Below are 19071 nucleotides of genomic sequence, written 5' to 3'. Positions count from 1 at the left end.
AAAATCCTTAAAATTTGATGCAGATTTCAAATCTACTCCCTACATTACAATTCCGGAAAACTTATATCTCTTAGTGTATATTCTACATGGGATCCCCGGCTCAAGGGGGGGGGGGGGGGGATAAAAATTAAGTGGTTTGAGTGGGAAAAAATGTAAAAATTAGAAAACTGAAAACATTTTTTCCATTTCCCCCCCTCCTTGGAGAAAAAAAACTAAAAAATGTGTGGTAGGAGGGAAAAAATAAATAAAATCTAGAGATCTTTAAATATTTTTCCATTTTCCCCCCTACTTGGTGAGAAAAAACTTGGGGGGGGAAATAAAAAAAATTGTCGCCCGGGGAAAAAAATAAATCTTGTGCAGAATATACACCCCTGTTAATAGTTTTGTGAATTCTTTTAGTTAATTATTATTGTTAAATAATATGTTCTAATAAAATTTCAGACATCATGCAGATCTTCGTGAAGACGCTGACTGGTAAGACCATCACTCTTGAGGTCGAGCCCAGTGACACTATTGAAAATGTCAAGGCCAAGATCCAGGATAAGGAGGGTATCCCCCCAGACCAGCAGAGATTGATCTTTGCCGGCAAGCAGCTGGAGGATGGCAGGACTCTGTCCGACTATAATATCCAGAAGGAGTCCACCCTTCACTTGGTAAGGAAACCTGTTAATCGTTTGTTTTTATTGTAAGATTGAAAATTGTTATTGAACCTGTTATTTACTGGAAAGATTCTTTAAAATATACTCAAACTTAATTTTATTTAGGTGCTTCGTCTTCGTGGTGGTGTCATTGAGCCTTCTCTGCGTATCCTCGCCCAGAAGTACAACTGTGACAAGATGATTTGCCGTAGGTGCTACGCCAGGCTCCCCCCTAGGGCCACCAACTGCAGGAAGAAGTCCTGTGGCCACACCTCTAACCTGAGGCCCAAGAAGAAGCTGAAGTAAGCGTACAACCCCCCGAACCTATTTGTTTGGTCCAACCATCAACATCAACTTTCAACATCCTTCAAATACAAGCGTAGCCTTCAAGATTACAAGAATATAATGTTGATCATTTTAATTGCTTAATGTTTGTGTTAACTTGTAGCTGCTCTAAATATATCATTGCGTCGCTGTGACAAAATTATTAGTAAACTTTTATCATAAAAATGCTCTTAATGTTGTTTAATTTTCCATAACGTCACAAGATTAAAAATATAATAACAGCTGTCGCCAATGTTTCAGATCTAGTTGTAGCTATGTTAGGATTTATGGTGGGCTTGGCCTCCCTTTGGTTAGGAGTTCAAGGATTTTACCTTCCAGGTAGAAAATTAAGGATTTTTTTCTTGTTTGATTGCGGTTTTATGTGGTTTTGGATAATAATGGTGTTGCTTATAACAGAAATATCTAAGATTTTTTTTTCTTACTTTGGATAGTGCGTTGGTTATGGATAAGAATTAATTTCTTTACCTACTCTACTGAGAAATAAATTTTTTTCATTTAATTTTTCAAAGAGAAAGATTTATGATTATGCTAAACCGGATCATAAAAGAATTAGGCCTTTAAATATTTATGAAAGGGGACTATCCACGAACGAGAGGGAATGATTATAAGCACTGTCCAGCAAGGATACTAAATGTTTTTTTGGTGAATTTTTAGGGTTCTATGTAATTTCATAACATCGATTTAAAACCTAAAGTTTCATCATAGTTTTTATATGAAAAACACTTTGAAATGTTAAGCATTTTGTGACTATTAATCATCAAATATTTTGTAGAGTTTAAACTGCTGTGACACAAAAGTAAAGTTAGTCAGTAAAAAATGTTAATTTAGATGAGATGGTAACTTATTTGATTATGTTTTGGCGTGTTATTTTATTTGAACTTTTGAACTCGACAAAACATTTGTTATTTCGTCAAACCATGCTCAACATTTCAAAGTAGTTTTCATATAAAACAATGGTGAAACTTGAGTTTTAAATCGATATAATGATATTACACAGTACTCTAGTATATTCACCATAACAACATTTAGAATCATTGCTGGAAGGCACTTAAAGTAACTCGTTCGTTCGAGGATAGTTTCCTTTCGTAACTGGACTCGAAATTAATTTCCAGAATTAGACAAAAAAATCTTCAGCAAATGGTACCAAATAAGTATGGCTCCGAAACTGATGATATCCACTGGATTCTTGGTCGTACTGAATAATCAAACATAAGCATCGTATTATAGACAAATGTCCACGAATATTTAAAAAAATCTAATACCAGATTCGATAGCCTGGGCCTGCGGGTCACTTCTCCTTGTTCTAGTTATTCACGTTCGTGTCCACGGTTATTCTATTTTCGTACAGTGTCAAAACCTAAATGTTTAAAGACTGCTAACCACATCTGTTAATTTTTAATTTTTTTGCAATTATTGATTATTTTAACACAAACATAACGGCAATTATATTTTGCTTCAGTATCTTTACTAACTGAATAATTTCCATAGGTTAAAGTAGCATTGTTTTTTAGTAAAAAAAATTGTAAAAAATATTTTTACCTTTTTGGTCATTTGGTAGACTGGCAATTTTTAAAGATGTTCAGGAAAAATTAACAAAAAAAAATTTATATATGTTCTATTTCAATATGTGATAAATTAATTTCAATGGCTGTTATCTATTCTAGGTTTGGCCCCAGTGACATATTGTGACCGAGCAGACGACACATGTACCAAAGAAATTAAATTATTTGTGAACAGATTGAATTCAGAAGAATCAGTTATCCCTTACGAATATGAACAGTAAGTTTTTGTAATTTAAATTATGCATATAAGAAGCAGGTAGTAAGTTAACGCGTTTCTTAAAGAATAAAAAGAAATTGTAATCTTTTAGATTGTGTAAAGTTTTTTTTCGGTATGGCTTCAAAGCCGATTAATATCCGCTGGATTAGAATCGGTTCCAAGTCATACTGAAAATTTAAAAATCATGTAGCCAGTTTTCTACGAATATTGAAATAAATAAAACTGGTTATATTCTTAACAACTATGAATTTTAATATCCGCGGAAAGCTGTCCATAGGTATAATATAATAAATAACTCATACTTGTTCGATGTAGTCGTTTTAACTCTTTCGATAATATCATTATGAGTAAGTAGTGGTGACATAATGTCTAATTAATGTATTAGAATAGAAAAGAGTCAAAAACTAAGCCGTAGAGTGAATTGACGATAGTCTACTTAATAATTATAGTTTCTTGAACTTTAATATATAATACTTTAGTTTCGACTTCTGTCAAGCCGACATTGAGCACTCTCCCGCTGAAAATCTGGGCCAGGTCGTTTTCGGTGAAAGAATCCGCCCCTCGCCATACAAGATCAACTTTAACGAGGATGTTAAGTGTGCCGCCGTTTGTGCCACGAAGGAATATAAGGTACAGATATTTTTTTTATAAAAAGCGATTTAAAAAAAAAACCATTCAGTTATAAATCTTGCTCAACCCAATTTAAAGAGTAGGAAGTGTATTTCAATTAAAAAATCAATCGCATCTCTTGTAGAGGAGAAGTAAGCAATAATATCAGCTTGGTCGTTTTTTGGGATTGCTTTTTAGTTGGATACTCTAAATATTTTCAAAGATAGAAAAATTATAATTTTTACGATTTGACATTCAAGTACCTAATGAACAGAAAGTGAACATTTTTATATTAACACATGATAGTTTAATTTCTTATATGTTCTTGCATTACAACCTATAACTTCAATGAATCCTTAGCAAATATCAGTTCAGTGAAATTTGTTAGCCATGAGAAAGTCAGGAATAAAATCGTCAACATTATTAATGTAAAAAAATCTTTCAACGTTTAAAGATAAACTAAATTAATGATTTATTATATTTTAACATTTTTCTATAAAAAAAAGGAATAGGTACCTAACCATTCTTCTAATGTTAAGGTTAACGATGAAGCTGCCAAGAAAAAGTTGGCACTGTTGAAAAAGGGAATGTTAATGAACTATCAACACCATTGGATTGTCGACAACATGCCAGTTACTTGGTGTTATCAGGTTAGTGTAACATCCTGTTTATAACCGCAACCACTCAATAACAATATTGTCTTTACGTGATTTGTAACTTATTAATTGTAATGATATACGGATATAGAAAATCTTTCAACTTAATTGATTTTCATTGGGCATAGTTTCAGAATTCTTTAATATTTTATTTTTCAGCTTCCCCAATTAGGTACCTTTAATTATGTCGTTACTTTAAATAAATGAAAAGTTCAAATTCAAACCTAATACATATCATATGCGATACAGATGTTTATCGATTGACAGCTGTCCTTATGATATAATATAAAACTAAAACAGATAGAAACACGACAACTGTCAATTAATATTTTGGTTAATCGGAAATAAAAAATAAAAAACACAAAATATTTTTTTTTATTTAGTATTTACATTGTTAGCATGTATAGGAAAAGATCTTTGCAACGGCGATTTGAAAAATTCGAATACAATTTTTCAGTTTTCTTTAGGGGAAAACTGTCTTAAAATTCAATGTGTTAAATGTTAGCATGGTTCCGAATTTGATTTCTCTGGATAAAATTCGGTTCTGAACCGTGATGTGCTGTATCAATGTAAATATTGTTTAGAAATTGTAAATTTTAATCCCTTTTAATGTTCCAGGAGGTTTGTTTTGATGAAAACTAATCTCAATTCATATTTTAGGTTGAAAATCAGCAGCATTATTGTGCCACTGGATTCCCCATGGGTTGCTATGTTGATAAGCAGAACGAAGCTAAGGTAACCGTCATATTTTGGTATGTAGTTAAGGGATGTATAATGAATATTATCTAACCTAGTGGAATTTCTCACCACTCTCAATTTCTTTCCCAATTTTTCAATTTGAAATGGAAACAAGGATGACATCCATAAAAGCAAAGCTCTACAATTAGACTGTATGACAAACGAACATGAACACTTGTAGGGTGTCATAATTTATTAGGACTTTTTTATGGAGATGCTTTGCTTTTAGTATTATTCCTAGTTGTTCTAGAAATCAATACTACACAAATCAGGACAGATGAATAGGATAAATAAATATATCAACAAAATGTTATCAAGAGTGTTACAGGAATCCTCATGCAACATTTAAGTCGATAGAACAATTAAAACTATATTATATTAACCATAAGAGCTAACCCTAATTATAAAAAAGCTTCACAAAACTTGACTTGACATTACCTTATTTTAAATCCTCCCCTCCCCAATTCTTGCGTTGGGGGAATTTTGGAAAATATACACCCTTGATGTATATTGAATTGAGTATTCATAATATTCAAATTCGTATTAGGTTCTCATATTAATCATTGATACACGGATTAGTCACCATTTACGTTATTGTTTAGTATTTTCTTATCTTTATAGTTCACATGAAAAATATTTGTATTATTACAATTTGTTATAAGTATGTACATATTCTAACTCCTCAAATGTTTATTATGAGGAATTCTATGTTGCATATTTTTAGACTATTGTCATGTCAATAACATCCATTCAAACAATACCGTTTCGGATAAATACGATAATATTTTTATAATCCGATCAGATTCGATTCCGACTATGTGCTAAGTGCCTGAAATTGCCAATTTTTTAACCTGAAATTTATTGACTTCAAATAGAATGGGTAAATTTTTGTTGCATTTATAATCCTTCATTCTTTTTAAAAGCGAAGCTTTTCTATAATTAGGGTCGGTCCGTCCGTCCGTCCGTCCGAGATAGATAGCTTTTATTCGTTAATTTAGGCATGTTAGAATTGTGCTATCGATTTCAAACTTTGCATGATGATTCTTGTAGTAGTTGGGTACGATTTAGAAAGCGTAGCAACTCTATAATCATTACCAGAATGTCCGTACGTCCATTTTAAACATGTTGATTTTTCTACTTTTTTAACAACAAATTTTCAAGTGTTTTAATTATCCGTTTGATCTGATTTTTGGTATATTGATTCCTGGGACAACAAAGAACAATATTATAAGCGAAGCAACTCTATAATCAAGTCCAAAAATGTAAGTATGTCCATAAACATTATCCTGTTTTAAAGCAGTTTTTCAACAAATTTACCTACAATTTTGATTCGACATTTATACATTTATGTTCAGATTTTTCAGTTCAGATACTATACAAGTGTTAATGTCCGTTTGTCCTACCGTTTCAGTGCTTCGCTTTTATGGATGTTGTCATCCTTGTTTTTACATAGAAAACGTAGATAAGCTAATGCTTTAAAGGTAAATAACAAAAATATTTCTTAAGGACGCTTGTGTGATCAACCGAGAATACAACCAGAAGGACACATACTATCTATTCAACCATGTTGATATTACAATCAGGTATGTTGTATATATTTTACTAAAGTTTCCAGCGTGGCTTCGAAACCTATTAACATCCGCTGCAGGATTGCAACCGTTTCTCAGCCATACTGAATAATCATGCATAGCATCATATTAAAGACACTTTTTTTGCGAATTTTTCATAATAGCTATAAGAAAATAACAAGGGGGGGGGGAAGTTTTGACACATTTGCGTAAACCTGGCACCCTGGCTTTATCTTTGGACTGAGAGGGTAGGTTATTAGGGATAAAATCATTCTTATATGATGAATTTCACGAAGTTTTAAGATTTTTTGGACAGGCCTCCAGGTTCCGGAGCTCCAGGCCTCCAGGTGGTCTCTGGACAGGTAAAAAAATAAAAAATTTCTTATTTGGACACTTAGAGGTAAGTTTATAAAACAACATAACCTTCTTTTAATATATTATTTACATATTTGAAGAAAAAATTACAATCGGCCTCCAGGTTCAGGTGCTGGAGGCCTCCAGGTGGCCTCTGGACAGGTAAAAAATCAAAATTTCTTATTTGGACAGTTAGAGGTAAGTTTATAAAACAACATAACCTTCTTTTAATATATTATTTAAATATTTGAAGAAAAAATTACAATCGGCTTCCAGGTTCAGGTGCTGGAGGCCTCCAGGTGGCCTCTGGACAGGTAAAAAATCAAAATTTCTTATTTGGACAGTTAGAGGTAAGTTTATAAAACAACATAACCTTCTTTTAATATATTATTTACATATTTGAAGAAAAAATTACCATCGGCCTCCAGGTTCAGGTGCTGGAGGCCTCCAGGTGGCCTCTGGACAAGCAAAAAATCTAAATTTCTTCTTTATACAGTTAGAGGAAAGTTTATAAAACAACATAACCTTCTTTTAATATATCATTTAAATATTTGAAGAAAAAATTACAATTGGCCTCCAGGTTCAGGTGCTGGAGGCCTCCAGGTGGCCTCTGGACTGGTAAAAAATCTAAATTTACTTATTTGAACAGTAATATATCACTTAAATATTTGAAGAAAAAATTACAATTGGCCTCCAGGTTCAGGTGCTGGAGGCCTCCAGGTGGCCTCTGGACAGGTAAAAAATCAAAATTTCTTATTTGAACAGTTAGAGGTAAGTTTATAAAACAACATAACCTTCTTTTAATATATTATTTAAATATTTCAAGAAAAATTACAATTGGCCTCCAGGTTCAGGTGCTGGAGGCCTCCAGGTGGCCTCTGGACAGATAAAAAATCAAAATTTCTTATTTGAACAGTTAGAGGTAAGTTTATAAAACAACATAACCTTCTTTAAATATATTATTTAAATATTTCAAGAAAAAATTACAATTGGCCTCTAGGTTCAGGTGCTGAAGGCCTCCAGGTGGCCTCTGGACAGGTAAAAAATCAAAATTTCTTATTTGAACAGTTAGAGGGAAGTTTATAAAACAACATAACCTTCTTTTACTATATTATTTACATATTCGAAGAAAAAATTACAATTGGCCTCCAGGTGGCCTCTGGACAGGTAAAAAATTAAAATTTCTTATTTGAACAGTTAGAGGTAAGTTTATAAAACAACATAACCTTCTTTTAATATATTATTTAAATATTTTAAGAAAAAATTACAATTGGTCTTTAGGTTCAGTTGCTGGAGGCCTCCAGGTGGCCTCTGGACAGGTAAAAAATCAAAATTTCTTATTTGAACAGTTAGAGGTTAACTTATAAAACAACATAACCTTCTTTTAATATATTATTTATTATATTATTATTGATTCCCAACGATCCCTAGTATAAAATATGGAAGGTAATTTGAATTTTTGATATCAATGAGGTAGGTAGGTAAGTAATATAATAAAAAAATATGTTTATTTCAATTATTGAGGTAAATATTTTTAAGGTTATACCTGAAATACATAAATAACATTTGAAAATATGCTTACTTTGTTATACAAGTTTACCTCTAACTGTTCAAACAAGAAATTTTGTTTTTTTACCTGTCCAGAGGCCACCTGGAGGCCTGCACCACCTGAACCTGGAGGCTGATCCTAATTTTTTCTTCAAATATGTAAGTAATATTTTAAAAGAAGGTTATGTTGTTTTATAAACTTACCTCTAACTGTTTTAATAAGAAATTTAGATTTTTTACCTGTCCAGAGGCCATCTGGAGGCCTGCAGCACCTGAACCTGGAAGCCGATTGTAATTTTTTCTTCAAATATATAAATATTATATTAAAAGAAGCTTATGTTGTTTAATAAACTTACCTCTAACTGTTCAAATTAGAAATTTTTATTTTTTACCTGTCCAGAGGCCATCTGGAGGCCTGCAGCACCTGAACCTGGAAGCCGATTGTAATTTTTTCTTCAAACATATAAATATTATATTAAAAGAAGCTTATGTTGTTTAATAAACTTACCTCTAACTGTCCAAATAAGAAATTTTTTTACCTGGAGGCCTGCAGCAGCTGAACCTGGAGGCTGATCCTAATTTTTTCTTCAAATATGTAAGTAATATATTAAAAAAAGGTTATTTTGTTTTATAAACTTACCTCTAACTGTTCAAATAAGAAATTTTGATTTTTTACCTGTCCAGAGGCCACCTGGAGGCCTGCACCACCTGAACCTGGAGGCTGATCCTAATTTTTTCTTCAAATATGTAAGTAATATATTAAAAGAAGGTTATGTTGTTTTATAAACTTACCTCTAACTGTTTTAATAAGAAATTTAGATTTTTTACATGTCCAGAGGCCATCTGGAGGCCTGCAGCACCTGAACCTGGAAGCCGATTGTAATTTTTTCTTCAAATATATAAATATTATATTAAAAGAAGCTTATGTTGTTTAATAAACTTACCTCTAACTGTCCAAATAATAAATTTAGATTTTTTACCTGTCCAGAGGCCACCTGGAGGCCTCCAGCACCTGAACCTGGAGGCCGATCCTAATTTTTTCTTCAAATATGTAAGTAATATATTAAAAGAAGGTTATGTTGTTTTATAAACTTACCTCTAACTGTCCAAATAAGAATTTAGATTTTTACCTGTCCAGAGGCCATCTGGAGGCCTGCAGCACCTGAACCTGGAAGCCGATTGTAATTTTTTCTTCAAATATTTCAATAATATATTAAAAGAAGCTTATGTTGTTTAATAAACTTACCTCTAACTGTTTAAATTAGAAATTTTGATTTTTTACCTGTCCAGAGGCCACCTGGAGGCCTGCAGCACCTGAACCTGAAGGCTGATCCTAATTTTTTCTTCAAATATGTAAATAATATATTAAAAGAAGGTTATGTTGTTTTATAAACTTACCTCTAACTGTTTTAATAAGAAATTTAGATTTTTTACCTGTCCAGAGGCCATCTGGAGGCCTGCAGCACCAGAACCTGGAGGCCGATTGTAATTTTTTCTTCAAATATTTAAATAATATATTAAAAGAAGGTAATGTTGTTTTTTAAACTTACCTCTAACTGTTCAAATAAGAAATTTTTAGTTTTTACCTGTCCAGAGGCCACCTGGAGGCCTGCAGCACCTGAATCTGGAGGCCGATCCTTATTTTTTCTTTAAATATGTAAATAATATAGTAAAAGAAGCTTATGTTGTTTTATAAACTTACCTCTAACTGTATAAATAAGAAATTTTGATTTTTTACCTGTCCAGAGGCCACCTGGAGGCCTCCAGCACCTGAACCTGGAGGCCAATTGTAATTTTTTCTTCAAATATGTAAATAATATAGTAAAAGAAGGTTATGTTGTTTTATAAACTTACCTCTAACTGTCCAAATAAGAAATTTTGATTTTTTACCTGTCCAGAGGCCACCTGGAGGCCTCCAGCACCTGAACCTGGAGGCCGATTGTAATTTTTGCTTCAAATATGTAAATAATATAGTAAAAGAAGGTTATGTTGTTTTATAAACTTACCTCTAACTGTCCAAATAAGAATTTTTTTATTTTTTTACCTGTCCAGAGACCACCTGGAGGCCTGGAGCTCCGGAACCTGGAGGTCTATCCAAAAAATCTTAAAACTTCGTGAAATTCATCATATAAGAATGATTTTATCCCTAATAACCTACCCTCTCAGTCCAAAGATAAAGCCAGGGTGCCAGGTTTACGCAAATGTGTCAAAACTTCCCCCCCCCTTTTCCACTAAATAATAATGACACATTGTAAATTAATTTAATTTTGTTTGCAGCTATCACAGCGGTCAAAATGAGGACTGGGGCAAGTACCTGAGTGCTGGAGGCACTGGTGGTAGGATTGTGGCCGTCAAACTCGTTCCTAGGTCTATTGACCACGGAAATGATCCCAAAAAGGCTTGCGAGGTACGTTTAATTGTTCGTGTTCTAAAGCCAGTTTTTAAATCGGCTAGAAATAACTTAGCTAAAGTAATTTCTAAGTTTTATTTATTTTATTATATAAAACGTCTCAACACTTATTGATAACTAGCGGCTATGCCCGAGTCATCTACAGACACTTGAAGGATGAGGGGGGGAGTATTGCCCCCCTATATTTTTAATTTAAAGAATTTTTTGTGGGAATGGGTAATTTTTTTAGGGCGATTTGTCTTGGGAGGTTGGTGGTTTCCTCCACAAAAATAGTTTAAGAACACCCCAGGACCTATGAGATGATTTAGTGTTACGTAGAACCATTTCGGTTCAATGGTTACCCTACACCTTCGGTACACTCGGATAGACAGACACTAACATCCTGTTACTTCTATTTAAGGACTTATCACCCTGTTCTATTTTAGGATTTGACAAGCCCACCTATGGCAATCCAAGGAGAACAAACCAAAGACATCAAGGTTTCATACACATACTCCGTACAATTTAAGGTGAGATTACATTTTGATAATCGATTCTCTTTTTTCTAAAACCCTAAGGCATCTTCTTTGAAGTTCTACAATGTTCAGCCTATGTCAACCTAATTCTATTTTCTCACCTTATCATAGCTAATGCTGACATTTTTAATAAGAGCTTAAAACTATAAAGTTCAGTGTCCTTGCCCCTTCCAAAACTGTTGATAACTACCCTTACATACACATAAATTTTTACCTACAGGCCAATTCATTCTGTCCAGTCTTAATTTTGAGATATTTTGATTACTGGAAAATAAAAATCTTATTTGTATGTTTTATAAAGTGGATCAACACCCTTTTAATGAATATCCTAGCTTGTAATTTAATTATGACAAGTAATAAAACCAAATTATTTTAAACTTTCTTTTTGTAGGAGGATTCCAACAACAAATGGTCAAGCAGATGGGACTACATCCTTGAATCCATGCCCCACACCAACATCCAGTGGTTCTCCATCCTCAACTCCTTGGTGATTGTGTTGTTCTTGTCTGGTATGGTTGCCATGATTCTCATGCGCACTCTTCACAAGGATATTGCAAGGTAAATTTTATTTTAGAATTATAACCTACCTAGTTAATTTCTACGAAGTTCCCTCGTTTGTTGACAGTTGTTGCCTACAGAGAAACTCAGGGTTTCGGATCCGGATCCTTGGACTCAAAAAATGCGGAAAAAATGGAAAAATCTACCTAAATTTATATAAAATCTCAAACATTCTCTTGATGAGAGCCAATCTTTAAGGTTTAGGTTCAGACTTGAAAATTAAAAGTATTTTTGACTTCGAATTAAAGAATAATTTTTTTTTTTGAAAAATTTGGAGATTTTATTTTTATTGTCAAGGATCCGCATACAATCAATGCGGATCCGAAACCCTGGAGAAACTAGAGTTGAGTGATCTTGTAAAGCGATCAAGCCCTTTTAACACAAAGGGCGAAAGGTACTCTAACAACTAACATACAAAGAACCCTCTAATACACGATTTTTGCAAAATATTAATTCAACTTTGTGTGCTATACCTAGCTGCTTTAGGAACCATTTTTAAGTATAATGTGGATCAATGACTAACTAATACTTATATCATTATTACTGGCAGCAACACCTTTATCATAGCCAAAACAACCCTGGGGCTTGTGTGAAGTTTCCATAAAATGTAGGATTCAATCGCCTGGTTAGCGAAATCTTAACAGAAAACAAAAGGCCTGATAAATAGGAAAGATTAACTAAAATTTTCTAAATGAATATAAATATTTACATACTTGTTTGTCTCTAGGTACAACCAAATTGATAGTGGAGAGGACGCCCAGGAGGAATTTGGTTGGAAGCTTGTCCACGGAGACGTGTTCAGACCTCCCAGAAAGGGCATGCTTCTGTCCGTGTTCCTGGGCTCTGGAGCTCAGCTAGTTTCTATGGTTTCCATCACACTTGCTTTTGCCTGTCTAGGTTAGTTGAGAATTTCGGTAAAAAAATAAATAACTTCAGCTGATCTACAACTCATTATGACTATATAATCATAATACATCATGAGGTGGATTCTTAAAAAAAATTTGGATCTACTGCAGTTCACGGTAAAATATTGCTGGTAACGAATATTGCTAAAAAAATATGAATTTTAAAGGCTGCTAGCTGCCAAACGGCTGAATGTACAGATCATACCCGCACACCATTTAAACCGGCATAAGAAGGCCTACAAATAATCTGGAATAGCCAAGATCAAATGATGCACAGGGAAAGCTTCACTGAAGAAAAATCGCGTAAAATAGGCCTTTTTCGCGCATTTCTCTGCACTGCGAGATAATTATGCATTATTGATGTATGGTTATTCCAGATTATTTATAGGCCTTCTTATGCCGCTTAAAATATTGTGCGGGCATGATCTGTACGGTCAGCCGTTTGGCAGCTAGCAGCCTTTAAAATTCATAAATTTTTAGCAATATTCGTAACCAGCAATATTTTACCGTGAACTGCAGTAGATCCAAAAATTTGCCCCACTAAGCGATTACACTATGAAGCGCTTACTTAATGATTAATGATTTTTATCAATATAGGATTCTTGTCACCCGCTAACAGAGGAGCTTTGATGACCTGTGCACTTGTCCTGTTTGTATGCCTGGGAACTCCAGCTGGTTATGTTGCCTCCAGGTATTATAATTGTCTTTCTACTTCTAGTTTTATTTTTGCCTTCAGAAAAGAAGAGGCCTGGTAGGTAGGGTATGGCTATTCCACAATTCATTCATAAAACACGGGTTTACCTATCTTTGCTTTAGAGAAAGATTTTAATTTTGCAGATCTTTGTAAATGCCTTTAAAAGTTCTTAAACTAATATTGTTATTTATTTATTAGAATCTACAAGAGCTTTGGTGGTGAGAAATGGAAGTCCAACGTGATGTTGACCTCGATGCTATGCCCTGGCATTGTGTTCGCACATTTCTTCGTGATGAACTTGGTCCTCTGGTACTATGGTAGCAGCGCAGCTATTCCATTCTTCACTCTGGTAGCTCTGTTGGCCCTCTGGTTTGGTGTCAGTGTACCTCTAACTTTTGTTGGAGCTTACTTTGGATTCAGGTGAGATTATTTTGCCTTTTGAAAATATACTTTCTTACTCTAACTTTGATGCCGTTTAAGAGACATTTTTGATGATAATTGATACTAATGAAGGCCAATAAAGTCTCCCCTGTCTTAAGAACAACCAACTCGCTGACATTGAGTGCCCCCACTCACACATTGTTAAGAAAGCTTATAAGGACGTATATCAATGTTAGTTTTAGTGCGATCTTTCTACCGATAATCAATTTAAATCGTCTAATAATAATTTTATGCTAGTTTTGATTGATTAGCCATAGTTTCTTAGGGTTTGGGCCTAAGTAGTCATGAAGTAGGCTGAGACACTTTTGTCTAGCCACTAGGGCTATCAAGCTCCACATTCAAGCACATTATGACTTGACCCGCTGTCTCATGAGAGCTACTCATTATTACCTAACCCTCGCCGAGTATGGCAGGTGTCTCAAATTAAGTCACCGTAATGAATGACGCTTTCCGCAGAGGAGCTTGAGATAAGGGTAGTACTGATATTATGTACTTGACTATTGAGTATCCAAACTTACTCAATAATCCCCCTCTAACACAACCAGGGGAAGTTGCGTGATCATTATTGCGAATGAGAAATTCAAGTCAACACATGGAGAATTGAACTCGAACTCTCACCACCGTAGCTCAGTGTGTTACCACTAGTTTAAATGCCTTAATTTGACAATATAGTCTAGTACAAAAGCACTGCTTTCTTCTGTAGTCTTAAAATATAAATTCTGTTTTAGAAAGCCTTGCATTGAGCAGCCTGTGCGAACAAATCAGATTCCCCGGCAGATCCCTGACCAGAGTCTGTACACCCAGCCCATACCTGGCATCATCATGGGAGGTGTCCTCCCCTTTGGATGCATTTTCATCCAGCTTTTCTTTGTTTTGAACTCTATTTGGTCATCACATATTTACTACATGTAAGTTTTCTGCTTTTTTCATTTATATCAAACAGATTTTTGAACACTTTAAGTTAATGATTTTTCTTTAGAATTAGAGGCAACGCACTAATTTTAAGTGTACGAGAGGGAAGAAGGTGGATGTCTACCCCCACTTGAGCTTTTAGTTTTTAACAATAAGTAAAAACAAAAAAAGGGTGGTGGGGAATGGGATAATTTTGTCTCAAATTCCTTTGGAATGGTAGAAAGGGGGGGGGGGGTTAATGCAACCATCTCGTAATCCATGTATAAATGGCACTTGGAATTCGAATTTTGATCTGAAATGTTGCATGAGTAATCCTTGGTAGGTCTATTTTCCCTAAATCGAACAAAAAGTTGGAAAAGTAGCGGCTAACGGCTGGCGGCTCAGCCGTGTATCCATTTGTTGGGTATTTTCAAGAGAAATCCATCACGAAACCTCTCTCCACATAATGCTTTTTTTTCCCTCCAAAACGTTTTCAAACGGTTCTAGCCGGTAGTTGCTGGTACTAGAAATCTAAAAAATGTTTTTTTTGTTTCATTTCACATGATTTTAAGCAAAAATATGTTTCAAAAAGTTGATTTCTACGTAATTTATGACAGATTTGCCCTAAAAATAGCCAAAAAACGGCTAAACGGTTGAGCCGCTAGCTGTTACTTTTTCAACTTTTTGTTCGATTTAGGGAAAATAGACCTACCAAGAATTACTCATGCAAAATTTCAGATCAAAATTCGAATTTTAAGTGCCATTTATACATTGATTACGAGATGGTTGCATTAAAAAGAAAAGAAATAAGTGAATAATTATGGAAGAATGAGTTTAAATATATCTCTGAATCTTTTGTTATTATTATATTAATTTGTTTTGCAGGTATGGGTTCCTGTTCCTTGTCTACCTTATCCTGATTATCACCTGCTCTGAGACCACCATCCTACTCTGCTATTTCCATCTTTGTGCCGAGGTAAATATTTTCCAGTATGGGTTCGAAGCCGACTAATAACCTCTAGATTAGAATTGGTTCGCAGCCATACTAAAAACTCATGTATAAGCCTGGGCATTCGGCAACTCGGGGCTAATAAAACTGGTTTTAACAATATGATTTTTCACTCGTGAGAAATCGTCCCTAGAAAAAAACTACGCGCACTCAATTTTTTTCTTTTAAAATTAAATATAAATAGATATTTAATGCTATCAAAGGGTTTGTAAATGAATCAGATTTTATCAAAGATAATAACTATTTTTCAACAGGATTACCATTGGTGGTGGAGAAGCTTTTTGACCAGCGGCTTCACAGCCTTCTACCTGGCTATGTACTGTATCCACTACTTCTTTACCAAGCTCGACATTGAGGGAGCTGCATCAACCTTCCTCTACTTTGGATACACCAGTATTATGGTCTTCTGCTTCTTTTTACTCACAGGTATCAATAACTTTCTTCATGTACCAAAAAAGTACAACACTAGCTAATTAAGTTTTAGGAATAACCGTATGAAAGACACAAAATCGATTAACATAAATTAAAAGAAAAAGAGCCTGAAAATCATTACGAACGCCGATGTTGCTCTATAATGATTTATGCCCTCTCAACCCCTGACTTGAAATATATTTCTTTTTTTTCAGGAACCATTGGATTCTTTGCAAGCTTCTGGTTTGTTAGGAAGATCTATAGTGTCGTTAAAGTGGATTAGATAAATACAAAAACAAATATGTTGGTCCCATCATGAAAAGCCAACTTGTATTTTAACAGAAAATTCAGAAAGAGACTTAAAAGAACAAGAAAAAAATATCAAAGAGAAGAAAAATACAAAATCTAACCAGTATTTATCAGCCAGCAATGTTTTTAATTTCAGTGTTTTATTAATTGTAAATAAGTGGGGTTTATGAATTTTTGGGGGATTTTTAATATTAAGAAATCTGGCAAATTTTTAACTTAAATTTATAAAATCTAAACTCTCGAGTGATATAAAGTGTATAGTAGTAATTTTATTATTAATTTCAATGAAAGAAAATTAACATTGTGAATTATTTTTTTTTTGAATGTCTGTGAATTGATTCATATGTAAGTTTGTTGTGTGTTTGTTAGTGAAAATGGAATCATTTTTTTTTTAATTTAAAAAATTTAGACTTCGTAGATTCTCTCCTTATGTATATACTTTGGGTTTTGGTTAGGGATAATATTAATTTAAAATCATTATTTAATTTTTAAAAATTGTTATTATAAAATTTACATCTCTTAATTTATTCCTAATTTTAGGATTTATGCATTTTTAAACATCTATTAATTTATTTTAGCATATTAAATTAGATAACTTATTACACATGAATAGCACTTTTATTTAATTAAACACCTTTGCACGTAATTAACTTTAAGGAACATTATATATTAAACTAATAATAAAATATAAGCTAATAGATAATGTTTCCTATTTTAGCTTTTTAAAAATCAGGCAACACTGTGATAAATACAATAATATGTTAATAGAATGTGCTTTTTTAGGGCTTAAAATGGTTATTGAAATAGGAGAAGGTTCTTGGTTTTCCCTTGATTGTTCAGATACTTTAATCTTAATTCTTATTTGATCCTCGTTGTTTTGTTTTTATTGTTATTTGTTCAAATATTCTTATTTTTGTTTGTTTTAACCCATCCCTCAATGTACAAAACAAAGCCCAGAATTCTTATTTATAGCTTACCTGATGCAAATTTTTTAGGGCAATATTTTTATCATGTTTACATTGTCCTAACAGGCAGCTATTTGGTCCTTGGGTAGAAGAGTGTTAAGATAGTTAGGTTTGTGTATCATAGTATAAAATCATTCGTAATGATAATTGTTTTCCAGAGCTGGATCTTTAAATCGTTTTTATAGTGCGCTGAATCGGGGCGATTCAGAGGTGATTTGTAGGTGCGCTGGTGGTTAGCCACAGCGCGCCTATAAAACATTGATATTTAAAAGATTTTCGGCGCGGTGTTGTTAAATCGCTTGCGACACTCAATAAAATATCGATCCGCGCCAGTACAACTTTATTACATAAGCCGTGTCAGTAAGGCATTTTATGTAAAATTCCGTGTCAGCATGGTATTTTATATAAAACATTAATATATAATTTATTTTAAAAATAACTATAAAAATGTTTTCACAATAGTTTTGCAATAAAATATTAAAGTAATTAAAAAAAAAATATTTATTTATTAAATAAATCACCCCGATTTAAACCGGCAATGCCACTCGGTGAGTGGCGTTGCCGCGCCGGGCCCGCGCCACTGCCCGATTCAAATCGCCCATGCAAATTCGATTTAAAGATTGATATTAATAATTTGATGGTGCGCCAAATGAATCGCCCCGGTTTAAATCACCTATAAACGATTTAAAGATCGAGCTCAGTATGGCTTCGAAATCTATATCCGTTGGATTAATAGCGGTTCTTAGCCAAACTGAAATATCATGTATCGTATCGAATTACAGACAAATTTCCAAGAATATTAAAATATTTTTTTGTATTTTAATATTGCGTAAAGCTGTCAATAATACGATGCGATAAATAATTTACAATTTAATTATAGGAATCACTGATAATCATGACATTATCACGATAACAAAGTCCGGTGGTGGTTATTTGTTTTGCTAATCAATACTTAAAAATTACAGGGTTCAATATAATCCACATTCCAATTATTCTAATTCACACCCTGTAAAACATAAATTTTATAAATAGGAAAATTTTAGTTCTTAAAATTATATATTTAATATTTATTTAATAATAGAATATATAAAAATTACCCCTGGTAATTTATGAAATATTTTTAGTTTGACCCCTCATATCTGAGATGGGGTTATGGTAACTTAAGAAAAAACTTTTCCCCCATAATATTTAGCATCATTCATTTGCAATTTACATGCTGTTATATATCCTTTTTAAAAAGAAACTTGCTTTTAACCGACGAAAAATCTTGAGGCAAGACGGTTATAAGTTACATTATCCCTGGTCCCCGCTTATCACATTTGTATGTATAGATTAGATATCAATTATCAATTTAATTTATTGCAAATAAGCCAGTTTTTATACACTAAACATATTTAATATGTCATTTCTTTTTTAAAGGTTGGCTAAAGTTTTTGTATTTTTTCAAGCCAATGTTAGAAACGTTTTAAAGCTTACTTGTGACGCGCGTTTGTAAAGTGTTTTTTTATACATCTTGTTTTGTGTGTTTTTTTGCACATTAAAAGAAAACACAATTTTCAACTATTCCAGTTATTTATTTATTACTATTACTATCCGTGTGTTAGGCAATATCTTTTTAAAAATAATTGTAGTATATGATCTTTATAAAGTTAAATATGGTCATATTTGTTTGTCTTATGTTTAATAAATATTTAGATAAAATAAGCATGTTTTTGTTAATACGAGTAA

The 19071-nt window shown here is 33.2% G+C and overlaps 2 protein-coding genes across 3 annotated transcripts; both read left to right on the top strand.

Moving 5' to 3' along the window:
- The first annotated feature begins 74 nt into the window (after positions 1-74).
- RpL40 (ribosomal protein L40) lies at positions 75-1224 on the top strand. The gene is made up of 2 exons (XM_080181159.1): positions 75-653; positions 765-1224. The coding sequence occupies exons 1-2, from the start codon at positions 447-449 to the stop codon at positions 942-944; spliced, it is 387 nt and encodes a 128-aa protein (XP_080037285.1). The 5' UTR covers positions 75-446; the 3' UTR covers positions 945-1224.
- Positions 1188-19047, top strand: TM9SF2 (transmembrane 9 superfamily protein member 2). 2 transcript variants are annotated; one of them, XM_080181144.1, is made up of 17 exons: positions 1188-1301; positions 2648-2762; positions 3242-3392; positions 3911-4021; positions 4688-4762; positions 6272-6348; positions 10513-10642; positions 11071-11154; positions 11552-11718; positions 12446-12615; positions 13221-13314; positions 13516-13737; positions 14487-14666; positions 15535-15625; positions 15913-16084; positions 16285-16723; positions 18913-19047. In XM_080181144.1, exons 1-16 carry the CDS (start codon positions 1238-1240, stop codon positions 16350-16352), a joined length of 1971 nt encoding a protein of 656 aa, XP_080037270.1. In that variant the 5' UTR covers positions 1188-1237; the 3' UTR covers positions 16353-16723; positions 18913-19047. The 2 variants fall into 2 exon arrangements, with proteins under 2 accessions (XP_080037270.1, XP_080037262.1); XM_080181136.1 differs by having other exon boundaries at positions 18224-19047.
- The last annotated feature ends 24 nt before the right edge of the window (positions 19048-19071 follow it).

The sequence above is a fragment of the Acartia tonsa genome, chromosome 2, assembly GCF_053477335.1.
Source record: "Acartia tonsa isolate MP-2025a chromosome 2, ASM5347733v1, whole genome shotgun sequence".
NCBI classification, from domain to species: Eukaryota; Metazoa; Arthropoda; class Copepoda; order Calanoida; family Acartiidae; genus Acartia; species Acartia tonsa.
Note: the sequence above shows the minus strand (reverse complement) of the source record. Positions and strands in the feature narration are given on the sequence as shown.

Coding starts and splice junctions, on each gene's coding strand:
- TM9SF2 (XM_080181144.1), top strand. CDS start 1,238: ATGTTAGGATTTATGGTGGGCTTGGCCTCCCTTTGGTTAGGAGTTCAA. Junction 6,349..10,512: donor CATGTTGATATTACAATCAG/GTATGTTGTATA, acceptor TTTTGTTTGCAG/CTATCACAGCGGTCAAAATG. Junction 13,738..14,486: donor GGAGCTTACTTTGGATTCAG/GTGAGATTATTT, acceptor ATTCTGTTTTAG/AAAGCCTTGCATTGAGCAGC.
- RpL40 (XM_080181159.1), top strand. CDS start 447: ATGCAGATCTTCGTGAAGACGCTGACTGGTAAGACCATCACTCTTGAG. Junction 654..764: donor AGGAGTCCACCCTTCACTTG/GTAAGGAAACCT, acceptor AATTTTATTTAG/GTGCTTCGTCTTCGTGGTGG.